General features: G+C 37.6%; 2 protein-coding genes and 1 long non-coding RNA gene across 3 annotated transcripts; all 3 read left to right on the forward strand.

Annotated features, from left to right (window-relative positions):
• The first annotated feature begins 676 nt into the window (after positions 1-676).
• On the forward strand, positions 677-1,482 carry LOC141638872 (uncharacterized). The gene is made up of 2 exons (XM_074448059.1): positions 677-804; positions 1,152-1,482. The coding sequence occupies exons 1-2, from the start codon at positions 677-679 to the stop codon at positions 1,480-1,482; spliced, it is 459 nt and encodes a 152-aa protein (XP_074304160.1).
• Positions 1,483-11,633: 10,151 nt separating this feature from the next.
• On the forward strand, positions 11,634-16,320 carry LOC141638877 (uncharacterized). The gene is made up of 2 exons (XR_012542282.1): positions 11,634-12,024; positions 12,823-16,320. It is a non-coding gene; the product is annotated as an uncharacterized LOC141638877 (long non-coding RNA).
• A 2,720-nt stretch (positions 16,321-19,040) lies between these two features.
• Positions 19,041-20,924, forward strand: LOC141638867 (uncharacterized). The gene has a single exon (XM_074448056.1). It carries the CDS (start codon positions 19,041-19,043, stop codon positions 20,130-20,132), a length of 1,092 nt encoding a protein of 363 aa, XP_074304157.1. The 3' UTR covers positions 20,133-20,924.
• The last annotated feature ends 6,310 nt before the right edge of the window (positions 20,925-27,234 follow it).

Below are 27,234 nucleotides of genomic sequence, written 5' to 3' on the forward strand. Positions count from 1 at the left end.
TGTCGTTTTCGTTTGTTCTGAGTTAGTGTAAGCATTTTGTTATTAACAAATTCTGTTATGCGACGGTCTCATAATGAGATTATCAAGAGGCCCGGCAATATAATAAGTAGCTAGATTTTGATGTTTGAGTGGGCAAATGAGTATTCTTTTGGGTTTAACGGGGCCTAAATTAGTTTGTGGGTTTGTTTGTTGTGAGATGGTTGGCACATTGAATTAAAATCAATCGATTGCATGGAAGGAAATAAGTAGTGTTTGTAAGAATGTGTGAGCAAGGTTGCTCGAGATGAAGTCATGTAGGTTAGAAATGATGTATACCTGAAGCAACAATTTGTTGTCTGTATAAAGAAATCGGTTATATTTTGTAAAGAGTGACTTAATAGGAGTTCGGTTCATAGAAACGAAGTAATTTATGTAATGCCGATTTTTGAGCTTATAATAGGTGAATGTTTTCCTTCTGTTTCAGGATTCAGAATTAGAATATAGTTAGCATTCTATTTGTATGAATGTGTGATCAATCATGTAATGTTATGCCATTGAGATTGTGTGTAAATGATGGTTTACATCCTTGCTGATGTTCTTCCATTAATAGGATTTGTTCCTTTTGTGTCTATGTCCTTCAATTAGCGAGGTTGCTCTCAATATATTATGGCTTACATCTAGATAGTGTACCTAAATTATGTCTTTTTCCTTTTTGGAGAGTTTATCCTTCAATTTAAGTTTATCGGCTTTTAATGCTTGTGTTTTGGCATGTGGTAGTTTTCTCTTTATTTTTATTGGTCTGTATCGGCCAGTTAGATGTGAAAGGTAATCCTAACTAAATGTACTGTGAGCAGATTTAATTATTACGAGTTTTGTTAGACTTATCTAGAAATAGGTCAATGCAATTTCCAACCAGTCATTTTAAGCAACATGGTGAAGCCATGAGTCATTTGAGATCAGATATAATCCAAAAAGATACACAAATTTCCTGTCATATTTGGCTATTTTGTTTAGTCTAACTCGGGTCAGCTTGACACAAAGTTGCATAACTGTGAGCAGTTTTTAATTATGACTTTTTTTTGGTCTTGATGTATCGTTGTAGAGATTCGAAAGATCGATGGCAGCTGTACAAGGGTCTTTACTGATTGCATCTGTTCTAAAATTATGTTCAGCAAAATTGCCGAGAGCAAATATCCATCTCCTAAACAGTCGGATAACAACAAGCTCGAACAAGTGAAAGTTGTTATCATGACTAGGCCTGGTAGGACGTCCTCTGGTGATGCAGCTGATATGGAGCGGAAGAAGCTGATACGAACCGTGAAAGAGAGAAAGGAGTATGACAAGGCAAGGGCTCACATTTTCAGTAGCCCAGGTAGTCCTTCAGATGAGGCCTCATCTCAAGGTTCGGTTGATTGTAAGGGTTTATGCCCCAGCAAAGATGATAACGGAGGATGTCGGGTTGTCCCGAATGATTTGGACAAAATTCTAGAATTAGGAAAGTAACCTAAACGACATTATAGAATTAGGAAATATGATAACTAATATATTTAGGAAAGACCTTGTAATGTAGCAAGAGTAATGGTGTAATTAGAAGTAGCAATGGTGGATCTATATATTAGCTTCATTTAAAATTGTAAGAAAATACCGTATAATCAATTACAAATATTTTCAATAGTCTATTCTCATAACATTTAGTTAAATTTTAGAGGCATTCAAAATTAAGTACGAGTAAAATATATTGGGACGTGGAAACTACTTTAAAAAGAAAAAGAGTCGAGTCGGGTATATTAACTATTTGGCAAGTTCTGATTTAAGACGGGAAATAAATGACAACGTTTAACACAAACGCCTGCTCCATCCTAATCAAGACTAGCCGCTAACTATTTAAAGTAAACTCTACCGACTACTATATAATACTCCCTCCAATTCACAATAAACCTCCCTATTTCCTTTTTCGGTTATTCACAATAACCTCCCTATTTCCTTTTTTGATAAGTGTTTGTGTGGCCCAAATTTAATTGTATGGTGGGGTAGTGTATTTGTGTGGTCCAAATTTAATTATATGGTGGGGTAGTGTGCTTCCTTAATTTTTGTGCTAAAATGAAATGGGAGGTTTATTGTGAATTGGAGGAAGTACTTAATATCCCTCGATATTCTCTTAGTATAGCTTTTTTTGTAAAATGTGTAATAAATTCGAAAAGAACAAAAGATTTTTTAAAAATTAAAATTAAAACACTAAATATTTCAAGCAAGAGCATATACTAAAAATTCACATGTATCGTTTTCCTCCATTGTGCCCTCTCCGTCACCATTCTTTTTTTATGCCCGAGAAATCTCATATCATGTTCTATAACTCTTAGCCGTGTCTATTTTGGTCTCCCTCTATCCCTAGCAACCTTTTGTGTTCCCCATGTCTCCAGTCTCCTAACTGTTACGTCCATAGGAGTTGTAGTCATAGGATGAGAAGTTGTTCAGGACAAGAGGACGTTGGAGTAAAAAGGATAACAAGGGAGAAATGAAGTTACATGGGAAAGAGGAGGATGATTAGGAGTAGGAAGGGGTAAGGGGTAAGGGGAAAAGGGGCAAGTATATGATGAAAAAGAGGAGTTGTAGTCATAGGATGAGAAGTTGTTATGACGAAAAATTCAAAAACCAAATTAAGAAAGCTTGAATTGAAAAGTTATAATTTATTAACCTTATCGAACTTCCTTTTCGTTAATGTATAAGTTCATTGAGAATTTTTTTTATCACGATGGAGGAGGAGATGAGGTGTCTGGAGGCGTATAAAAGTTGAAGAGAAAATGAAGAGAGAAAAATACTGAATAATGAGAGCGACGAGAATTGGAGACAGAGAAGTAGGAAGGGGTAAGAAGGGAAGAACGAGTATAATGAGAAAAAGGAGTAATAAGAGCAAGTGGAAGAAGAAGAAAAACGAAAGATATATAAGAGGATGATGTGGGACATGAAAGGAATATGGAAGGAGGAATGGGAAAGTTAAGGAGGAGAACACAAGGATGAAAGAAGAGAGTTGGTTTAGGATGCAACAACTTTAAAGAGCAAGGGAGAGAGAAATAGAAGCGCAAGGAAGAGAGAGCGAGGAAGATAAAGGCGGGGAAAGAGGATAAAGATAAATATAAAAGGTAAAAGGAGAATGTCGAATAGTATGAGTAGAAAAGGGAGGAGTAACGTATGTGTATGAGGACGCGAGAACGTTGAAGATAAAATGGTAACACGAAAAAATATGAACGATGAAAGAGGGAGGAATTAGGGAAAGAAGGGAGTTGGAAAGTGTAAAGAGGGAAGTGCGAGTAGTATAAGGAGAAAGAAAATTTAGAGAAAGAGGTAGGAGTAGTAATAGGAAGAGAACAATTAAAATAAATAGAAAAAAACTCTACTTAAAAAATTATTAAATTTACATTTGGGGGCAATTTGACTATAGCTGTTTTTGAGAAATTTCACTCCAACAATAACAAAGCCGATATGATCTAAGTTGTACCAACATGAATTATAGTTTATCCTCAAATATGAGATCGATGTTAATTAGCTCGTCGAGGGCATGGCTATGACAAAATGAAAAGAAGCCTAAATGCTTACAAATCACAGCAGTGAAATATACTCGACTATTACCCTTGCATACATGTACTTTATAAGACAATTCTAATAAAAATGTCATTTTCTCGGAAGAAATATAAAGAGCCAGAGTCGACAACGTTAAATATAGAGAGAGAGAGGGGGGGGATGAGGCGAGAGAGAGAAGATAGAGTAGAAAATGGGAAATAGGGTAAATAATGGAGGAGGATAAGTAGTAGAAGCAGAAAAGGAAGGAGGATAACACGGATGCGGGGAAGGAGAAATGGGTGGAGATTCAGAAAGAAAGTAATGCGAAAGAAGAGAGTGTAAGAGAAAGGGAAATGAAAGGATGTGAACGATAAGAGGATATGGAAATAGGGAGGAGAAGTTAAGATATGGAGGAGGAGTACGAGGAAAATGGTAGAAGTAGTATGAGAGCAAGTGGAAAGAAGGGAAAATAGAGGATATATAAGAAGAAAATTGGGGAACACAAAAGTTATAGGGGAGGAAGAAGGAGAACCACGAGTTTTGAAGAGAAAGAGGTGGTTTAGGATGCAGCGCCTTTAAAGAAAATATAAGGAGAGAAACATGAGGACGAGGTAGAGAGTGGGAAGGTGGAGAAAAAGAAGGAGGAGGAGTAAAAAGGTTTATGAGAAGAGATATTAGTATGAGGAAAGGGAGGAGGAGGAATCGTAACTATAATAAATAAAAAATTCTAAAACAATCTCGAAAAAAAAAATATCCATAAACTGTTTCAGAGGTGTGCCAGCTTGGCGTGAGACTTCGCATTACTAGGCGTGTTGTGTTTTCGTTAGTCATTGTTCATTTGACCTACTCTTATTGTTTTCAAGTTCTTTAATCTGATTGCCAAAGAAAAACCTGGCTTTGCCATAGAAATCCAATGTTAGTTCACGCATGAAACATCAACAATCAAGATAATACAGTAATTTGGTTTAAAAACGATTTAACTATTAATAAAGTACCATAACAATAGTTTAAGTTTAACAACAATCAATGTGAAAAAAAATATGCTAGGATACGCATTTAACGTCAACAATAAAAAAAAATCTTGGGGTATTCCGTAGGAATCATGCAAAGGGAACAAATATACCACAATGTCCGTGTAAATATACAACCGGAATATCTTCCCTAAACAATTATTTAAGTCAAATATATTTAAGAAGGGAAACGAAGGATATATAAGAGGATGATGTGGGACATAGAAGGAATATGGTAGGAGGAATTGGAAAGTTAAGGAGGAGAACATGAGGAAAAAAGGAGAGAGTTGGTTTAGGATGCGACAACTTTAAAGAGAAAGGGAGAGAGAAATAGAAGCGCGAGGAAGAGGAAAAGAGCGAGGGAGATAAAGGCGGGAAAACAGAATAAAGATAAATATAAAGGGTAAAGGGAGAATGCCGAATAGTATGAGTAGAAAAGGGTGGAGGAGTGTATGTGTATGAGGACGCGAGAACGTTGAAGTTAAAATGGTAACGAGAAAAAGTATGAACGATGAGAGGGGGAGGAATTAGGGAAAGAGGGGAATAGGAAGGGGTAAAGAGGGAAGTGCGAGTAGTATAAGGAGAAATAAAATTTAGAGAAAGAGGTAGGAGTAGTAATAGGAAGAGAAACAATTAAAATAAATAGAAAAAAACTCAACTTAAAAAATTATTATATTTATATTTGGGGTCAATTTTACTATAGCTGTTTTTGGGAAATTACACTCCAGCAATAACAAAGCCAATATGATCTAAGTTGTACCAACATGAATTATAGTTTATCCTCAAATACGAGATCGATATTAATTATCTTGTCCAGGGCATGGCTATAACAAAATGAAAAGAAGCCGAAATGTTCACAAATCACAGGGTTTTTGAGCTCCATTTGGATCCCTCCTTATTTCTTAACCAAATGAAATATACTCGATCATTTTATTACCCTTGCATACATGTACTTTATAAGACAATCCTAATAAAAATGACAATTTCTCAAATGAAATATAAATAGCCACAAAAATATAGGGGAGAAGACGACTAGGAAATGAGGGAAGGAGGATGATAAGATGGAGGAACATAAGGCGACGATAACGTTAGTTAGAGAGAGAGAGAGAGGGGGATAGAGAAAGAGGGAGAGAGGGGGGCGGATAAGGACGAGAGAGAGAGAGAAGATAGGGGAGAAAATGGGAAATAGGGTAAATGGAGGAGGACAAGTAGTAGGATAAAAGGCGTATTTTTTTTTTCGGATATTCACGCTTACAACAAGGATAAATAATTTTTAATGTAATCGACTCAACCATGAAAACCATGAAACATCAATAGTTTGATTGTCACCGCCTGTAACATTCCGTTTGATGTTTATGTAGTTGGTTATATATGGAGTTAGTGTCGGGAGAGTTTATGATGTAGTTGATATGACATCGTGAGCGAGTTGTGGAGGTAGGAATAGTTGGTGGAGTTGGTGTTGAGAGTTCATGTTGGAGGTAGGATGTTGGTGGAGTTGGTGTTGAGAGTTCATGTTTTATAGGTTGGGGTTTTGTTTTGAGTTCTTAGTTGCGTTGTTGTGTCTTGATCGAGTCAGTATGTTTGTTTTTGAGTATGGGTTGAACTTCGGGGACGAAATTCTTTTTAAGGAGGGAAGACTGTAATACTACGGTTTTATGAGTCTCTGGGTACTCTATCGAGTAGGCCTTTCGGATTAATTTATTAGTCGAGTAAGAGTGTGTTGCGTTTTAAAAATAGTTTCTGACCTGTTGGGTACTCGATCGAGTAACCTTGATACTCGATCGAGTAAGGGGGCACTCGATCGAGTACCTCAGTTACTCGATCGAGTAGCCGGTTTACGGAGGATGTTTTGTCGGGTTTTGTTAAATGATGCGAGATAAGTATAAAAGGTTGTCCGTCACTTTTCTTAGTTTCTTTTATCTTTTCTAAAAACCTAAGTGAGGAGAAAAGGAGTTACGTAGTTTGTCTGTCATCGCATCATTAGCAAATCCCGGAGCTAGAGGTGTCGGATTTCATCGTTCTTTGCATCTTTGTGATCCTTGCGTCGAGGGTAAGATCTATGTATCGAATTTGTTATATTTAATTAAGTTTCGTTAAACCCTAATTTTGGGAATTGGGGATTTGTAGTAGTTTTGTGTAATTAGTGATTATGTGATTATATGCTAGGAAGAGGATTCGTAGAAGAGGAATTTTAATACGATTTGTTGAGACCGTCGATCGATTGTGTTACGGGGATGTTTTGTTTGGTAGGATTTCCTACTCAGTATTAGTCCCATAATGGGATATTGGTTGATGCGTTGTGTTTGGTTATTTGATATAGTAATTGTATTGTGATTGTGGTTGTGATCGTTGTCTATGGTTCGCGAGGCGTGGCCTCGGCTGAGTGGGGTCACTTGCGGGAGTGGCTTCACGCCCTAGTTTCGCCTTCTGTGGAACCCGCCACAGAAGGGATGTGCACATTAATGGACAGGGTTATCGCTCACTATGTGGAGCGGGGATTTGGTGGGTATTGATTATTGTTGTGTCCCCCACTGTGGTGATCCATTCGGGAGTGGTGAGCATTTGGGGATACGCGTGGGATCTTGGGATGGAGTCCAAAGTGATTCCATTGGTTTATAAGTTGTGATTTTGATTGAGATGATTGGAATTGTATGGGGGTGTTACAAATGATTGAGATGATTGGAATTGGTGTGGTTGTAGAGCGTGGGAGACGTCCTAAAGTCGCGAACTCGCCTACAATTTTGAACCGGTTAAGAGTCGGGATCGCTATGTGTTTATCTTATTGTTGATATATTGAATTGTGTGATTAGTGATTTCATATGTTGTTGATTGACCCCGTTTAAATGTTTTAAAATTGTTGTGGTGATCCATTGTTGGAAATGGATGAATTGGGAGTGGTGGATGAGAATATGAATTTCGTGATTATGAATATGTTTAGGTGACGGAGTGTATTTGTAATGTTGTTGTATTAGTAACATGGAAATATATCTTGGATACGCGTGGGATCTAGTTAGGGATGGAGTCATCACATATCGTCTAGTCTTTAGTCTTCTTCCGCCGTGTTTGTTAAGAAAGTTCCATTCAGTTGGTTTATAGTTTGAGAACAGTTGTATTTTGCTTGCGTACTCGATCGAGTAAGGGGAATTGGTTTTGTTATGTAATCACTTAAACTTATTTAATAAAGTACGTTTCCTTATTGTCTTATGATTATCATTGCCTAATTCAAAGATGTTATTTTACTTCTTTAAGATGGTAGTATCCTTATACCCGAGTGGTCCCTGGTAAGGTTACTTGGAGTATGGGGGTGTTACACCGCCACCCAAAAAATACGTACAATCGGACGTGAGAATGAAAAAAAAAAAAAAAGATATCACATACACCAAAAATATAAGAGATTAAAATATCTTGGGGATGAGAAGAGTGGTTTATAGTGAATGTGCGAAGTGACCGAGTTTGGAAATTTGTGTGCACGGTGCAAAAAAAATATAGGGAAGTTTGAACTTTAAAAAAATAGGAAATGGGAGAAGGTGGATGATAAGATGGAGGAACATAAGGAGGCAACAACGTTAGAGAGAGAGAGAGAGAGAGAGGGGGAGAAGATAAGGGAGACAATGAGGAAGGGGGTAAATGGAGGAGGACAAGTAGTATGAGGAGAAAAGGAAAGAGGATAATACGGATCCGGGGAAGGAGAAAGGAGTGGAGATCCAGAAAGAGAGTAATGGGAAAGAAAATAAGGTAAGAGAAAGAGAAATGAAAGGATGTGAACTGTAAGAGAATATGGAAAGAGGGAGGAGAAGTGAAGATATGGAGGAGGACTACGATGCAAATGGGAGAAGTAGTATAAGAACAAGTGGAAAATGAGGGGAAATAGAGGATATATAAGAAGAAAATAGGGAAATACAAAAGTTATAGAGGAGGAAGAAGGAGGACCACGAGTTTTGAAGAGGAGGAAGTGGTTTAGGATGCGACGGCGTTAGAGAGAATATAGGGAGAGAAACAGAAGGACGAGGTAGAGAGTGAGAAAGATGGAGAAGAGTATGAGTAAAGAGTAATTATAATGAAAGGGAGGAGGAGGAGGAGGAGAGCTATTAGTATGAGGAAAGGGAGTAGGAGGAAGAGTAATTATAATGAAATAAAAATATTATAAAAAAATCGGTCTTAAAAGGGTATACAAAGTCAAACGAAACTGAGAATGTCCCATGTCCATCCAAATTAAAAATATTTTTTAAAAATATATTTATCAAGTCGAATATAATTTACATGTAAAACTATCTTGGGGTACCGTGCGCAACGTTTAGCCGAAAGAAGCTTAAAATGAGTTCAAAATGCCGGTACAAATGAACTAAGTAGTTAAACTATATAATACTTGGTTGTTGAGAAACCATTTTAAACAAAACTCCAACGACTGGCTTAACGCTTGCTTTTCTGGGATTGCCTCCCGGCTCCAAAATCCTCAAGGAATCCTTTGCTAACCGATGTCGAGCAAGACACATTCACGTTACTTGATGGAGATTTGTAAAAAAGATTTTTCCGTAAATGGAAAGATGATAACAATAAGATGGTGGAGGATGAGGAAGGTGGGGAGGATAAATGGGAAGATATGGAGGATAATACGAGGAAAATTGGCACGAGGTGAAATATAAGAACAAGTGGAAGAAGAGAGGAAACGAAGGATATATAAGAGGATGATGAGGGACATGGAAGGAATATGGAAGGAGGAAGGGGAAAGTTAAGGAGGAAAACACGAGGATGAAAGGAGAGATGTGGTTTAAGATGCGACAACGTTAAAGAGAAAGGGAGAGAGAAATAGAAGCGCGAGGAAGAAGGAGAGAGTGAGGGAGATGAAGGCATGGAAAGAGGAGAAAGAGAAATATAAAGAGTAAAGGGAGAATGGCGAATAGTATGAGTAGAAAAGGGAGGAGAAGCGTAGGTGTATGAGGACGCGAGAATGTTGAAGATACAATGATGAAGGGAAAAAGTAAAAACGATGAGAGTGGAAGAAATTAGGGAAAGAAGGAAGTAGGAAGGGGTAAGGAGGGAAGGGCAAGTAGTATAAGGAGAAAGAGAATTTAGAGAAAGAGGGTGGAATAGTAATAGGAAGAGAAACGATTAAAATGAAAAATGAAACTAAATAGAATCGACTAAAAAAATTATTAACCTTATCATGTTTCTTTTTGCATTAATGTGTTTGTTAATAGAGACAATCTTAATAAAAATGTCATTATCTTAGAAGAAGTATGAGGTAATTGATGGAGGAGTCACAGTAGAAGGTAAGGAGCCACAAAAATATAAGAGAGAAGACGAATAAGTAATAGGAGAAGGAGGATGATAAGATGGAGGAACATAAGGAGAAGACAATGTTAAAGAGAAGAGAAGAGAAGAGAGAGAGAGAGAGAGAGAGAGAGAGAGAGAGAGAGAGAGAGAGAGAGAGAGAGGATGCCAACGATAAGAGGATATCGAAATATGGAGGAGAAGTGAAGATATGAAGGAGTACGAGGAAAATGAGAGAAGGAGTATAAGAACAAGTGGAAAATGAGGGAAAATAGAGAATATATAAGAAGAAAATAGAGGAACACAAAAGTTAGAGAGGAGGAAGAAGGAGGACCACGAGTTTTGAGGAGGGGGGGGGGGGGGGTGGCTTAGGATGCGGCGGCGTTAGAGAGAATAGAGGGATAGAAATAGGAGGACGAGGTAGAGGGTGAAGATTTTGCATGTATACTATCAATTAACTTGCTGTCTCAACCTTCTTTAGGGGACAATGAAAAGTAAAGTAGAATATGTAAAATAATGGAAAAAGTTGTATTCTAGATTAATATCAATATACACCGTTAAAAATTGTGTAAAAGGTAATCAATATGGTTTCTTTGTTTAACTGTATACATTGCAATCTAAAGTACTCTAGCATCTGTTTATGTTATTATGATTTCTAAGCCTAAACGCTTCTTATCTCATATAGACATTCGGAAAATACTTTCAATATAATCTGCCCTAAAAGGGTATACGAAGTCAATCGAAACTTAGAATGTCCGTCGTCCAGACTTCAAAACTATTTTTTCATAATATATTTATCAAGTCGAATATATTATACATGCAAAACTATCTTAGGGTACCATCAAGAAAGATGGTGGATGCTGATTCTGCTAAGTCAATCTTCAAGTATGTTTGAAATCGAAGAATATATAAGAAAGAAGATTTGGAAGAGCCTATTCACAAAACCCAGAACAAGTCATGGGAATAATTGTATTCACAATTTACGTTATTCCAGACAAATGTTACAAGGTTAACAAGAATTGTCGAGGAGATATTAGTGTAGCGAGATTGCAGATGCAGATTTAGCTTAGTACATCCTCGACCTATAAAATAACTACGTCTTTGGAATTTCATTTCAACCAAATAGTACAAAACATTAGTGATGAATGTAACGACAACAGTCATCAATAATAAATGAGCATAATGTAGTCCTACCATTTTACCAAAAAAAAAACAATTAAAAAATATAAATTTCAAAATAATACAAAGTTCAATTTAAAATTAACAACGTTTAATATAGTAATACAATAAGTTACGTAACATTCAAAATAGGCGAATTCTGTATCTTGGGGTACCGCGCGCAACGACTGGTAAGACTAATTGTATTCACAAGAAATCAGTGCATATGCCAACATCGTTGGAGCATTTGTTCAAATGTATCTCTAAAATCATAGGAAAACTACAAAATCATTTCTTCAAGCGGCAACAACAACTTCTCAAAGTTTAGGGAGATATGAATCAATAATATTAGAACCAAATGTAATGGCTAGATTTTAATGAACCCTCACTGTTTCGTTATGAACTAAAACTTTAGCTAACGATCAATGTTCAACAATTACACTCTATGAAACTAACTTGAGTATTTCAATAATGTCAACAGGTAAAAACTTATTTACATCATAGGTGGAATAATTAGAATATTACATTAAACAACGTAAAACAAACGCGATGTAAATATCTTGGGGTACCGCGCGCATCGCGCGCAGGGCAACCAACTAGTCTACCTAAAATGTGAGTAAGAGCGTCTACTGTTCAAAATGAACAGTACTCATCCGCTGCGTTTTGGGTTTTTCTACTGCGCATGTGCGCTGCGTTTTGATTTCTACGCTAATCCCTTATTTTATGTCCTCTTCCTCAAATGTTCTTTCCTCTTTCCTCTTTTCTTTCCTCTTTCATCAACAAAACACACTATTCCTATTTCTCAGCCCAAAACCATCATCACAATCCCACTATTTCACTATGCAAACCGCCAGTTATCATCTCGATTATACCGTCTCTTATCGCTCTACTCTTGACATTCCTACCATTTCAACCTTTCTCCGAATCATTCCCATTTCCACTGATTATCTCCTATTTTTCAAGTTATGCCAGCGGAGACACTAGGATCAACGTCGGAGGACAGAGCGGCGGTGGCGACGGCCAATTTTCGTCATGTCGAGAATCTTAGGTTATTGTGATTTTTCTTTGCAAAATTAGGGTTTTTTTTTTGTACGAAACTGTTGGTTTATTGGTTGATTTTGATTGTTTTAAGTTTTCGATGCTAATAAGTAAAAAGCTAATGATTTTTGCAAATGAATGCGTACATTAATTGATGAACGGTGATCTTCGCCATATCCAACTTAATCATCTTCCACTACTAGCAGTCTTGATCAAGGCCGAAGATAGGACGACACAATACAACAACCCTAAAGTAGTTGTGTCCTATTTAAGAAATAGGATCCGTGTGATTTTTGGTTGAAGTAGGGTTGTTGACTGTTTTGTGTGTGTGTGTGTGTGTTTGTTTTCCCGAAAATGTTGTTTTATATATTGATTTTTGTCTGTTTTAGGTTCTCGATGCAAATAAGAAAATGATTTTCTGCATTGGAGGTCAATCAATTTTATAATGGTAGATGCAGGTTAGGTGATGTTTGCAAATGAATATGAAAGAGGGAGGTAGATTAATTGAGATAAGGTGATATTCACCATGCTTACATTTCTTCATCTTCATGTTCCTGGTTTCACTATGATCTTAGATCATAAGTATTTGACTAATGTAAAGGTTCACCATTTGATAGTTGTGAGCTATCTTTGACTTTTGAAGAAATGTAATCTGATGGTATGGGGAGTGTGGTATGATGTATCCGTTTGAATGGCCCTATCCTTGGGATGAACAAGATTTTGCTCTCATGGCTTTCAAGTAGTCTTTATTGTTCCCATCCATAGCCTTTCCTAAGAACTATTGTTTACTATTTCATGTTTTTTTCAGGTCTTATCAAGTCGAAGCGATCACTACGGCATCCAAAGACCCTCACTGATATCTTCTAGTCCGTCATCAACTATGTTGTAGTTTTCTTCACAACAATGTTCTTGGTAAGTATTGTGGTACGACTCTTGGAATTCCTTGTATATTGTTAAATTGGTAATTCCTTTGTGATTATGTTTTTGAATGAGTGAAATTTAATCATTTTAACATCTTTGTTTGCCAACATAAGTCAGAACTCAGAAGTACATCAAGAATTTCACAATCCCATGAATATGATGCGAGTTGTGTCATTGTTGTCTGTATTTTTTTTTTTTTTGCTTCAAATAGCAATTCGCGGATGGGTCAATTTGGGTTTACATTTTACTTTTAAGATCCTATGCAAATGATCACAGAATGATCATGGAGATCCATGCCCGACTCTTTCCTTTCTATCAAGTTTAAAAAAAGTAGATGTTATAGACTATTATCTCTCTTTAGCAACTGAGTGGCTGACAAAATGGCACCCCTTCTTGCATAATACAAACTACTCTTGCTAATAAATTCACTCAACTTTATTACTTTATAATCAAACCCATTAGTGTTTATTTTCGCCACAAGGGTATTAATGCATTGATTGTGACTTCATTTTACTATTTTCGTTATACTCTACAGTAAAAAACACTGAAAGTGGGTACTTGCTTAATCCCATATATTAGCAGTAAAATATGACATTTTTTTATTTTATGAGTGAGTCTATGATGGATCCAGAAACCGGGTTTTCGGGAAATCAAGTAAGGATAAGTTGTAGGGTTACTGATTTTGGATTGGGTAAGTTGTAGGGTTACTGATTTTGGACCAGTTGCAACAAATGTGAAGTACATAACTAGAATTGTGTGTTGTATTAAGAGAACTAATTTTTGAAGTTGTATGTAGAGCCCTCTCCGTCAGACGTATGTATGAGCACACTAGCTTTTATAATCTCAAAGACTAACATCATAATGAATTAACGATGGATTGAAAATCGATGGTTATCTTTCGTAAAATAGATGGCAAGATTGTCCTCTAATGTGAACACTATTAACTTTGTAATTTTTACCTCTTCAATCTACTGATGATGGTTCAGAAATCAAGGTCTGAGTCATTAGTGGTCGTTCAAGGCAAGTCCTCCATTTACCTCAATGACTCAAATTGCTTCAAATTTGTTTCGAAAGGAGAATGTGCTTTATACGGCTTTTACTTTTTGACATTTTTTAATGAATGTTTAAGATTATATAATGTCCTTTTCTTTTCCTGATCTTGGAGGAGTTTTGGATATAGGTTTTGCTAAAAAAGCATGGCCTAGAGGTTTCTCAGACAGATCTTGACGCTTGAGCATAATAATGGCTTGACATGGCATTTGACTAAGAGGCTAGGTGTTCAAGAAATGAACAACTATGCCTTCTTTTTTTACTTATATATCCCGCTTCAGTTTTACTGCATATTAGTTATTGATATGATGTAGCTTTTTGTGATTTTTTTTGCCTTGAGATAAGTACTCGTACTTTTTTTCCTATGCTACATAATCTTAATAATCTGGTTGATTTCCAGAGAAATAGTTGAAAAACCACGATATTGTTCTGATCCAAAACTTCCTCTGTGTGCTGCGTATGTTCTTCTTTCTGACCTGCTGTGTATACCCATGAACACGCTCTAGAAATTGTGTAGATAATTCTTGATAGGTGTTATATATCTTGGATCCAGACGGCCTCAAAATTTGATTGTCGTTGGTCTTTGTGCCATAAATGCGGCATATATCGCCTCAAAATATGGTCGTAGTAACCTTTAATACCATAATGACCTACAGATCCGCGTCATGGCTTAGCTAGCTCAGATTTTATGCCATTTCTCCTTTCCCTTTTTTCCGTTCAAAAAATAAAATAAAATAGTGCAACATTCTAGAACTATGTTCGCTGTGCTTGGCTATATTAATCGGACCAGGCTGCAAATGTCGGAATCGCTAAGGTGTTGAGTGTCGGAAATAGCTACTTTTGGAAAAGGTTTTATGTTTCTTTTTCCAATACGAAGTGTCCAAGTGTTGTGTCATGATGGAAAGTCGTAGTGTGGGATGTGCCACACCACCAAAGTGAAGTGTTGAAGTAACCTAGATGCTTGGTTAGAAAATTAATAGGTTGTTGGCTTTTTATATCACAAAGGGTTTACATTACGAGTAACAATGAGGAACCTTTGATGCGATGTTTGATTATGAGTCTATTGTACCATCTTTGTAATTGATTCTTGTGTTTGTAACTAAACCCGTGATCTTTGATAGATTTTTCCTCTCACGTAATTTCTCTCTCTTCTCTTGCTGTTATTTGCACACTCGAGAGTTTCTTATATCACAATTCACATATCCTAATAAATACGAAGAATGATACATGTGAAGAATACACATATTCACATTCACTCTAGAGTCTCTTCCTGTCCCCAAGTGAATAGATGCATGATTATGAAGATATTGTTCGTATAAGGTAGGCATGTGAACTTGGTGTTTTTTTATTATGCTGGTACTTTGGCTAGGGAGAGACATCTGAGTTTTTGTAAAATTTGCTCTTTAATACACTAATTTTCTAATTGTGTCTACTCGGCTCAATTCCTTTCGTTATGAGCCTATAATCCAGTTGTTATTCCGTGCTCTTGGGAGCACAATATTCAAGTTTCAAGATACTCTTTTAAATTTAGATCACTGAGATAGGGCTTGATCCTTCTTGCCTTTCAAGGGCATTATTCGAGATTTTACAGTGAGCATAGGTGGAATCACCTAGCCTTGTATGTTGTAGAAATCTAAGAAGTATGAAATTTAATGTGTTCATAATTTATAACCATATTTTTTATTCGCTGATGAGTAGTGTTTTATTATCCTTCCGTAGAAATTGTTTCTTCCTGATGCGTGTCTTAAATATGATGTTTTACACCCCATTTTACACGCATTTCAGAGCTCATTTATGTAGTATGCTACTATTCTCCCTATTTCCGTCTACTTTCGTGTTTTTGTACATTATTGCAGAAATGTGAAGAATCCAACGGAAATCAAGCTAAATCCGTCCCGAGTACCTTGCATTGCATTTGACGTGAAGTATTTACTCGAGGAACGAGCTTGGTGCACATTTCGAGGCCTGAAAGACAATTCTATGAAGAATTAGAAGCGGAATATCAGCTAAACCAGTCGATCGACTGGCCTTCATGGTCGATCGACCAACCAACGACTTACAGAAGCTACTGTTCAGCGATAGCTCAGTCGATCGACCGGCCTCAGTGGTCGATCGACCAAGCCGCTAATCTGCGTGAATTAAGAGATCGAGAAATAGGAAGCCCATAGTAGTTAGGTTTCAGGAATAAGTGTTACGTATATTCCTATATAACGTAGCTTTTGTTTTTCATGATAATCATTCAGTTATTAGGGAACTAATTAGGGTTTGGCATTCAAAGTTTTAATCATTCAATACAATTTACTTTTGCATTCGGTTTTTGATCTTCCTTCCTGCTTTTACGGTATTCTTCTGCTCTTATTTCAGTTTTATTGCTCTATTTGTTCATAGATTAGAATTGCTAGAATAGTTTCCCAGAAGCCAAATTATCGTTTTATGCTAGTTGTTTATTTAGTAAAGTTAATCATGAATTCAATAGCTTTATTCGTAAATCTTATTGTTGTTTTCATCGTAAGTATGAGTAGCTAAACCTCCCCCCCCGTGCTAGGATGTAGGGAATCCGTAGAAGTAGGCGGCATTAGAATAGTGACCTAAATCGCGCCATGGTCGATCGACTGGGCTCCCTGGTCGATCGACTGGCCACGCTGAGATTACCTTCATTTTAATTAATTAAACTGCTATATTTGACGAATCGAATGCATGCGACTAGTTAAATGCTTAGGAATTGACCGACCCAATAAAGATCGAAAGATAGGGGAGGGAAATAGACTACCTAATTAAAACGACTAGATTAATGAGGTCGAAAGCTAAGTTAATTTAGACATTTTAGTCACTTTTCAGGACGAAAGTTAGCATTAGTGATATTAGAGACCCGTAGCTAGATCGAAAGATGCTACCTGTTAAGAATGGACCGAGAGGACTTCTTATTTTCCCGTCTCACGTGATTGATTTAGACTTACCTAGTATATTGCCGCCAAAACTACAGTGAACCGAACATCCTAGTACCCCTTTTTATTTTTGATTTCACATATTTCTTTAGTTTCATTGCCTTTAGATATAGAACAATTCAAACAAACCCCCACACAACTGTTACCTTAGACTAGATTTAGACAACTAATAATTGCATCTGCCTCTCTGTAGTTCGACCCTGCTACCGCTATCTATAGTTGTAGTTGGAATTATAAATATTATTTTTGACACCTTACGACGGGTATCAAATTTTGGCGCCGTTGCCGGGGAGGCAATTGTTTAAAATTTTTAGTTGTTTTATTTTTAGTCTTTCTATTAGTTTAAGGGACATCTGTTCCTTAAACTATTCTCATATTCTACTTGTAGTTTCTTCTTATGCGCAGGTCACAGGGTGGTGAATTACTGTTGTTCAATCCTGAGATTGAGAAGACTTTGCGTGAGTTGAGACGATCATCTAGAGTATTGCCGACAGAGGAAGAGCTGAGTACTCTGTCTAGTTACTACGAGAACGCTTTATTTGAGGAGGATCCACCTTCATCTCCTGTTTCTACTTCATCAACTGAGACTGTCACATCTCCTGACATGGCTGAAGAAGCGAGTATAGCCAGTCACTCTGAGACGACCGCCGAGAATCTCTATAAGGGATTCGCATTACCAGGGACGGACAGAAAATTCGAGCCGAAACCGTCCTATATCAACTTAGTTGAGAAAAACCAATTTGGGGGAGCTGCAAATGAAGATGCAGCTAAGCATATGGAGACTTTCATTGATTATTCTTTGTTCCATACCCCCACCTGGCCGGTGTGACCGAGGACCAGGTTAAGGAGACCATGTTCATATTCTCTCTTCGTGATGCTGCAAGGGAGTGGTACAGAGACCTGGATCGAGCTGCTAACGGAAATCACTGATTGGAAGTCGTTGGCCCTGGCATTTTACAAGAAATACTTCTCTGCCTCGAAGACAAATGCCATTAGAGCTTAGATCACGAGCTTTAAACAAGGTCCGGATGAGAACTTTCATGAGGCATGGGTCCGTTTCAAGAAGCTGGTGCGAACTATTCCGCACCATGGGTTCGAAAAATGGAGCCTATGCAATCAATTCTATAATGGGCTTTATGATGATCAGAGGGCTATCCTGGATGCAGCAGCTAATGGCAGATTCCAGGAGAATGTGGGAGAGATTAAGGGGTGGAAAATTATTGATGACTTAGTCACCCATAAAGCTGAGTATGGAAATTCCAGGGGAAATCAAAGGAGTGCTGAATCCCCTTCTGTAGTTGCATTAGAGGCTCTTACGGTGAGATTTGATAAATACGAGTTGGGAGGAGCTTCAAAAGGAGGGATCTATCATGTGAATGCTATTTCAGACGGTCCTTTCGTCTGCAAGAGATGTGGAGGAGAAGGACATGTTTCAGATAACTGTCCTAATCCCTATGAGTCTTGTGCTGCCTTTCAACGTTATAGGCAGACAAACACTTATTATGAGCCAAATGTCCATCCGAACTTGAGGTGGATTAGCCAAAATGTCTTGAATCCGACTCAACCTCCACAGCAGCAGCAGCAGCAGAATTATGTGCCCCCTCACAAGCAGCAGCAGCCATATCAAAAGCCTCCGTATGTCCCTCAGCAGCAGAAGCAGTCCCAAGGGTCCGAATTTGCCGAATTGAAAAATTTGTTGCTGAAAGAGTCTCAAGCTAGAGAGGCCGGGATGAAAATGTTGGAGAGCCAGATTGCCCAATTGGCTAGCAAGAATACAACTCGAGCTCCGGGACATTTACCGACTCAGACTGATCAAAAGGAGACCTTAAATGCAATTACCTTGAGGAGTGGGTCTACCCTTGATGGGCCCGCCATGGTCGAGGATGTCACTGAAAAAGATGAGGCGGAACCAAGTAAGAAGAAGGCTGGAACGAACAGTGGAAGGAAAAAGATGATTACCAGGTATATCGGTCGATCGACTGATATACCCAATTGATCGACCAGTCCGCGAGATACAGTAGCTTCTGGTCCTGTAGAAGTCAGTCGATCGACTGACCAACATGGTCGATCGACTGACAGCGCTGCTGATATTGAGTCTTTTCGTCCTCCAATGCCAAATAACTTGAGGGACCACTTGTTTCGGGGTACGATTACTCCGAAAATATTGAGGCAAGACCCAAATGTTGATGGGTCAGTTCCGGTTTCAAAGTATGACCCAATGACGATTAATGGTTCATTTTTTAGATGGTCTGAGGAAGGGTCAAGCTACAATAAAGAGAAGGTAGTGTATTTTCAGCCTAAATCCACCGATGCCGGCATGAGAGACTTAGAGGAGAGGGCTAAGTTACTTCTTTCAGCCCCTTATCCGGAGAGATTGGTGCCGACGAAGGAACAAGTATTGTTTAATAAATTTGAAAATGTTATTCGTAGCTTAAACGTACAAGTTCCTTTTCTTGAGTTAGTTAATCAAGTGCCTGCTTACATGAAATTTATGAAGAAACTCTTATCTAAAAAGAAGTCACTTGAAACCGTGCATTCTGTCGCACTAACTGAGGAGTCATGTTCTTATCTGACCCATACTGCACCTCATAAGCTAGAAGACCCAGGTAACTTTTCAGTCCCATGTAGTATTGGCACCTTTTCTATAGAGAAGGCATTGTGTCACCTAGGAGATAGCATTAGCGTTATGCCTTTGAGTCTTGCTAGGACGTTGAAATTGACTAGGTTTGCAGTCATAAACATGACAGTACAGATGGTTGATCGTTCTGCGGTCCAGCCTATAGGAGTCTTAGAGGACATTCATGTGCAAATAGGAAAGTTCTTTTTCCCTGTTGACTTCGTTGTACTAGATATGCCCGAGGATGCCCACATTCCCATCATATTGGGTAGACCATTTCTGCACACTGCTGGTGCAGTTATTGATGTTAGTTCAGGGACTCTGACCTTCAAAGTGGGGAAACATTCCATTGTCTTTGCCCAGACAGCTAAGAAGAAAGACCCCATGTGGCCTGTCACTTGTAATACGGTTTCTGAAAAGAAATCCTATTTTGTGCTTCCTGATATGCCTGTCTCTATGCCTGTTTCTGCTATAACACCTCCGCCCCAGATTGGGAGCAAATTGGAGGACGATTCTTCTGGTTTGGATATTGCAGGAGCTGGTTTGGGGAAGGAAGAGCCGCATGTTGCTCCAGCTGTGAAATAGCCAATCGTTCAAAGAGGCGGTTTAGGATGTCTTAGCTATGGCACAGATGAGGAGCCCGATGATGAGCCAGTCAAAGCGACGGAGTCCGATTTGGATTCTGACGAGCTAGAGGAGGTCATTGATTGGGAAGATGTCCGAGATGTTGATCCATTGAGTGCTGCGGATGTTGGAGTTGAGAAGAGTGCAGCTGAGACGATGAGCACTATAGAGGCTACCTCTTGTAGCCAGGAGCCGAGCAAGTGGGCCATTCCGTGGCCGTTCTTGATCAACTAATTAAGGCTTTTTCATACGACATTTTATTGCTCTTTAAGACTATTTATCGTTTTTCGTGTGCGCGAGACTTCGCATTTTAATAAGTTTTCTTAGGATTTTATACACTTTAGTCTGTCACTCTGGGTTTTGCGCAATTTTGGGCGCGTTATTATGTGTATTTGCAGGTTTATAGACCGTGTTGGCTAAATTTATTGAGCTAATCCGAAGAAATCAGAACTTACAGCGGTTTTTTCAGTCGATCGACTGGTCTGTGTGGTCTATCGACTGAGCTGTGACTTCCAGGAGCTTCTGTTCCTGTTCACCCTGGTCGATCGACTGGGTGATGTGGTCGATCGACCACCCTGCGCTGCTGTACCTGTTTTCGATCATCCCCTTGCTGTGTTTGATCGATTTGCGGAGATTGAGGGAGTCTTTTCTCCACTTTATTCTCCGACTCATTTCTGTTTTCTTCCGTTTCTATATTTTACATAATTTTACGTTTCAATAATTGTTTTCTCGGATTTACGCATGGTACTTTTGCTTCTTTTCAGGTACTTATTGGTAGCACTGCTGGCTACTGAAACCTCCTAGCTCAAAATTTGGTTTGGGAGGTTTCCTTTTGCTGCGCTTAAAGTCTTGTGAGTTTTTCGAGTCCTTACTTCATGTCTTGTTTAGTTAATTTCACGCAAATTCCCGTTTTCTTTTTATTTCATTACATGATTTTGTACAATGGGGACATTGTGCGATTTGGTTTGGGGAAGGGTTTTGCGTTGCATTTCATTTGCTTGCATTAACGTTTACATTTTGTCTTGCATCGTTGTTTATTTTCTCTTATATGTACAGAAAATTCAAAAAAAAAAAAAATTGAAAAATTTCAAAAATTTCAAAAAATGCACGTTTATTTTAGCATATAGGTCAAGTCGGATCGATAGTATTTCAATGATGACATTGCATTTTCATCTGTTTATGCCTAAGCCATGCTTAATTGACATGTTATTAGTAGAATCCCATATGCATAGTCTACGAGTTTTCGTTAATTATTTGCTGAACTTGAGACTTGACTTAGAATTTTTGGCAACCTACTTATAATTCTGAGGTTTAGAGCTTATAACTGGTGTCATCTATGACCAGTTTATCTAGGATGTGAGTAGTTACTCCTTATGAGACGTGTTACATAAATATGCATAAATATGAACTTAATCTTCTTAATACCTGTATGCGTTCGGTTTGTGGTTAGTTGACACATGTGGAAGAGGTCACCCTTTTTTTTTCATTTTGCCCATAAGCTCCACACTGCCAAAAATAGTTTTTTTTTGTCCCGTTAACTACATCCTACATTTAGCCTGCCCTCGTCAAGCTAGTAGTTCATGTTCTTGGGATTGTTACTTTGTTTTTAGTGGCTAATGCTCATTTTGAGATGATGTTGGGAAGATGAAAAAGGAAGAAAAGAAGAAAAAAATAGAATTGAAAAAGAAAAAAAAAAGAAAACGCATGTATACTATAAAGGACGGTCGATCGACTGGCCTCATTGGTCGATCGACTGAAGCCCGAGAAAGAAGAAAAGAAAAAAAAATCAATTCGCATAATTCAAGTCTTTATTTAATGGCGATTTTTGCTCCCATGTTGCATTTGTATCTTATGGGAGTTGATTATTTCGGACATTGTGAGATTTGTGCTTGATAATTAGCACCGGGTTTACTGTTGAAATTTTGAGCAAGAAGTTGGATGTTGTCATATGGTTTTGTTTGGGTACTAGCTTGATCACCTATACCCCCACATTCCCATAAATGTTTAGCCTCTTCTTACCCATACCTCACATATCCATATTTACCTCGGCATGTGTCATGGTCATTTGTTCAGTTGGAATGCATATGTACGGTTGTAGAGATTATTTTCATATTAGATTGCAGGCATGTTCTTATAGGTCGCAGTTAGGTGAGTGTCACTACAAAATGAATTCTTTCTATCTTTTACATATTTTCACCTGTGCTTATATGTGATTTGAGCGACCCGTGAAAGTCCATAATGATAAGTCTCTATAGTTGACGGTTCAACAGTTTTTAACAACTATATAACTCGTTTGCATGATTCATATTGCTAATTGATTGTTAGTTGTTGCATTAAACTGGTTTAGGCTTTATAGTTGCATTTCGCTCTGAGATTGAAATCGTTCCAATTAGGTTTTAGGATCGAGTCTTGTTCTTGCTTGGGGGACAAGCAAGGGTTTGGTTTGGGGAAGTTTGATGCGTGTCTTAAATATGACGTTTTACACCCCATTTTACACGCATTTCAGAGCTCATTTATGTAGTTTATGCTACTATTCCCCCTATTTCCGTCTACTTTCGTGTTTTTGTACATTATTGCAGAAATGTGAAGAATCCAGCGGAAATCAAGCTAAATCCGTCCCCAAGTACCTTGCATTGCATTTGACGTGAAGTATTTACTCAAGAAACGAGCTTGGTGCGCATTTCGAGGCCTGAAAGACAATTCTATGAAGAATTAGAAGCGGACCATCAGCTAAACCAGTCGATCGACTGGCCTTCATGGTCGATCGACCAACCAACGACTTACAGAAGCTACTGTTCAGCGATAGCTCAGTCGATCGACCGGCCTCAGTGGTCGATCGACCAAGCCGCTAATCTGCGTGAATTAAGAGATCGAGAAATAGGAAGCCCATAGTAGTTAGGTTTCAAGAATAAGTGTTACGTATATTCCTATATAACGTAGCTTTTGTTTTTCATGATAATCATTCAGTTATTAGGGAACTAATTAGGGTTTGGCATTCAAAGTTTTAATCATTCAATACAATTTACTTTTGCATTCGGTTTTTGATCTTCCTTCCTGCTTTTATGGTATTATTCTGCTCTTATTTCAGTTTTATTGCTCTATTTGTTCATAGATTAGAATTGCTAGAATAGTTTCCCAGAAGCTAAATTATCGTTTTATGCTAGTTGTTTATTTAGTAAAGTTAATCATGAATTCAGTAGCTTTATTCGTAAATCTTATTGTTGTTTTCATCGTAAGTATGAGTAGCTAAACCCCCCTCCCCCCTGTGTGCTAGGATGTAGGGAATCCGTAGAAGTAGGCGGCGTTAGAATAGTGACCTAAATCGCACCATGGTCGATCGACTGGGCTCCCTGGTCGATCGACTGGCCACGCTGAGATTACCTTCGTTTTAATTAATTAAACTGCTATATTTGACGAATCGAATGCATGCGACTAGTTAAATGCTTAGGAATTGACCGACCCAATAAAGATCGAAAGATAGGGGAGGGAAATAGACTACCTAATTAAAATGACTAGATTAATGAGGTCGAAAGATAAGTTAATTTAGACATTTTAGTCACTTTTCAGGACGAAAGTTAGCATTAGTGATATTAGGGACCCGTAGCTAGATCGAAAGATGCTACCTGTTAAGAATGGACCGAGAGGACTTCTTATTTTCCCGTCTCACGTGATTGTTTTAGACTTACCTAGTATATTGCCGCCGAAACTACAATGAACCGAACACTCTAGTACCCCTTTTTATTTTTGATTTCACACATTTCTTTAGTTTCATTGCCTTTAGATATAGAACAATTCAAACAAACCCCCACACAACTGTTACCTTAGACTAGATTTAGACAACTAATAATTGCATCCGCCTCTCTGTGGTTCGACCCTGCTACCGCTATCTATAGTTGTAGTTGGAATTATAAATATTATTTTTGACACCTTACGACGGGTATCACTTCCCTCACAAGAAATCCTCACACCTTTTTTTTTATTTTTTTTTTATTTTATAGTGAATCTCATGTTTATTTAGGCAATCTTCAGGTTAGAAAGTTTCAAGTCTGATTAGATTTGCTAAGTCTGTGTACAAGCTTAGCTAAAAGTAGTCGTGTACAAGTTCTAACTAAAAGTAGTCATTTTACCAGTTGTACTACATAATAGGATTAGCTTAGACATTAGGGTTCACGGTGGAGATGTTATTATTGTAGTCTCCCAATAACAATCTCCAATTGATTAAAATGGCTGGCCCCTAATTGGCTAATTAACACACTAATTAGAGAATTGTACGTATAAAGCATAATTATTAGGTGTCTTAATATATTTTCTTATGTGTTAAGCTCATTAATCATATACGGTAATATTATTTTTTTAAATTAGGGATAGGAATATGCGGTTAGTCAGCGACTTGCTACTGCTAATGGCCTAAAAGTGTCTCCAATCCATAATTATTCACCGAAAAGGGAGATAGAGGGGAAAAGGGAGATAGAGTGCTCCCATTTAATTGTCATTTGATGAATTAATATGCTAACTGGAAGTAGATTTCAAGCTTGTTTCCATTATAATTTCTTAGGAAAGATGCGAGGAGTTCTTTTGGAACCTGAATCTTTACCCTAAAGTAAGATTACGTATGATGAAAAAAAATTTTAGTGTTTTATATTTTGTTTGTCGTTTGTCATCTTTCATTTACGAAAGCACGGAGGTGAGATTTCTCTTTATTAATATGTTTCTGAATTGGCTAATACAAACTTACAAAGTCTTCTCAATTCTATATTGTTTTAGCTACTCTCCTCATCTGTTATATGTTTTCCCTCGCGTTTTTATTCTGACTTGGAACTATGTGTGAAGATTGTTTCTCCTATATTGGGCCTTGTGGCTATGGAGAAACCAAAACTCAAGAGTTGTATTTATGAATTTTCATTGTAAATAAGTTTCTGTGTTTTTTTGGGTTACCTATAATCTGATTCTGTCTCTCTTAGTTATTTGTTGGGTTCTTAGTGAGTTGGATTGTGGTTCATGCTGCTTATAATTCGGTCTCTAGGCTAATTTACATAATTGTTTGTTCAAGCAGACCCCTTTGTTTGGTTGAGCACATACCCTTGGACCCTGAAACTCGATTAGATTTCCCTGGTATAAGTGTGAGGCATGTCTCTGGTCTTGTTCCTGCAAATTATTTCGCACTAGGATATTTTGTATGGGCTGTTGTAACTGCTAATTTGGCTATGAGGAGACAACCATGTAAATGGTTGGAGAATTTCAGTCAAGAATATTGAGGTATTCTTTTAGTCTTTTCATTACTAATGGAAGGTAATAGCCTTAATGCATAGATTAATTAGACGAACTATTGGTAGAGCTGTTAGTTTTGGATTCTACCATCTTTCACGGTCAAGGATATAAATATAAAATTCACTCTTTAGGTTTAGTTTACATCTTTATATTTTAGATGTAAGTTTATTTTAGATGAAAATTTAGTTCTCTTAATTCGGTTATAGCATTGGAGAGAGAAATGAGCAAATCGAAATAGCTTGCGGATGATTAGATTCTCTTACTCCAAAATAGAACTGTAAATACTCTCTTTGTTTTATCAACATTACTTCGTTGTTGACCAATATATTGTTGACCTCACTGGTTTGATTACAGTTATATAAATTACTCATTTTCTACTTTGGGAAAGATTAGAGGAATAGTGGTAAAATAACAACCTCATCCCTTAAGTTAAAGAGAATGAGGACAAAGTCATTTTGATGGAGGGAGAGGTGGCTAATGGCCTAGGGACAAAATAGGTAGTTCACTCATTTACCATAATTTAGATAGGGGAAAATTAATTTGGAATAAATTTTGGGATGAGAGGGGACGTTAAAATTGGGATGGAGGGAGTTCATGATTTCATTCTTATATGTGTTTATGATTGAGAAATGAGGATCTTTTAAGTAGTTCAGAAGATAACACTGAAGCATTTCATATACAAATGTAACGCTATGTTGGGATTAGGAGTATTTGTGATTAGGCTCTTAAAGGTTAAAGATCATAACTTTTTCTTTGTGTGATTACATTTATGCATATTTGGTGGTACCTTATGATTGCTTCGATCACTTTATGAGTGTTTCGATCACGTGACTATTTAGTGCAGTTCATGAGTATTGCGTTGGACACTACTTTTTCTAGATTATTGTTGGTTCAACACTTCATAGTAAGACTGATTTGGGTATCTTTTTCTTTGTTATTGAGCAGATGAGTTGAAGGTGAATGATACATTATGTGGGCAAAAAGAAGGTAGAATGGGAGACCATATAGAGATTATGCCAAGGCATTTACATTTGACGAATTTGCAGCTATACCTAAGAATTTTCGAGCGTATCATTTGCTAGGTGAAGGAGAGGTAAGACAACTAAACGAAGACCGGAAGCTTGTGAAAGTTTTTGAAGATTGTGAAATGTTGGAAGATGATGGTGGCAACTGAATTGCAGTTTGTGATGCTTGTAGTGATGTAAGGTTTTTTCCTTGTGAGATGTGTTCAGAAAGATGTAAAATTTACTATGAATGTGAAGGGGAGGATGAAAAATATGAAGAGGACGAGTATGGTCTTCAGAGGTGTCCTGATTGCAATGAGGACGGCCTCATTCGATGCCCATTGTGCTGCTATTAAGCTCCATTTCTGAGTTATGGTAAAAACTTGTACGATCGCCATTTTTATTTATCATTCAAAATGTGGTGTGATGATGATGTATTATAGGGAAGTATAATGTATTAGAAAGAGGATTTTTTGGATGTTTGATTTCTACACTATTCAAGGCAATGTTAAAATTGTTTGATCACATTTTTTTTGGTGTACAAATAGAGCCACTTCAGTTGCCTCTCTACCATGAGAGTGGATTCTCTGTCCCATAGGTGTTTCATCTTGTGTCTCATTATCCCTTCTTATGACACATTATTAACTTAATAAAAATAATTACCATATTTATTATGCGAGTGGTGATGTGTCGTAAGATAAAGGCTATAGAATAGGATATGGGACATAAGATCTCAACTCCTCTACCATAGAACAACTCCACAGTATCGGAATCAATGCTGCACAGCGAAA

Source organism: Silene latifolia, unplaced genomic scaffold (genome assembly GCF_048544455.1).
Source record: "Silene latifolia isolate original U9 population unplaced genomic scaffold, ASM4854445v1 scaffold_221, whole genome shotgun sequence".
In the NCBI taxonomy this organism is placed as follows: domain Eukaryota; kingdom Viridiplantae; phylum Streptophyta; class Magnoliopsida; order Caryophyllales; family Caryophyllaceae; genus Silene; species Silene latifolia.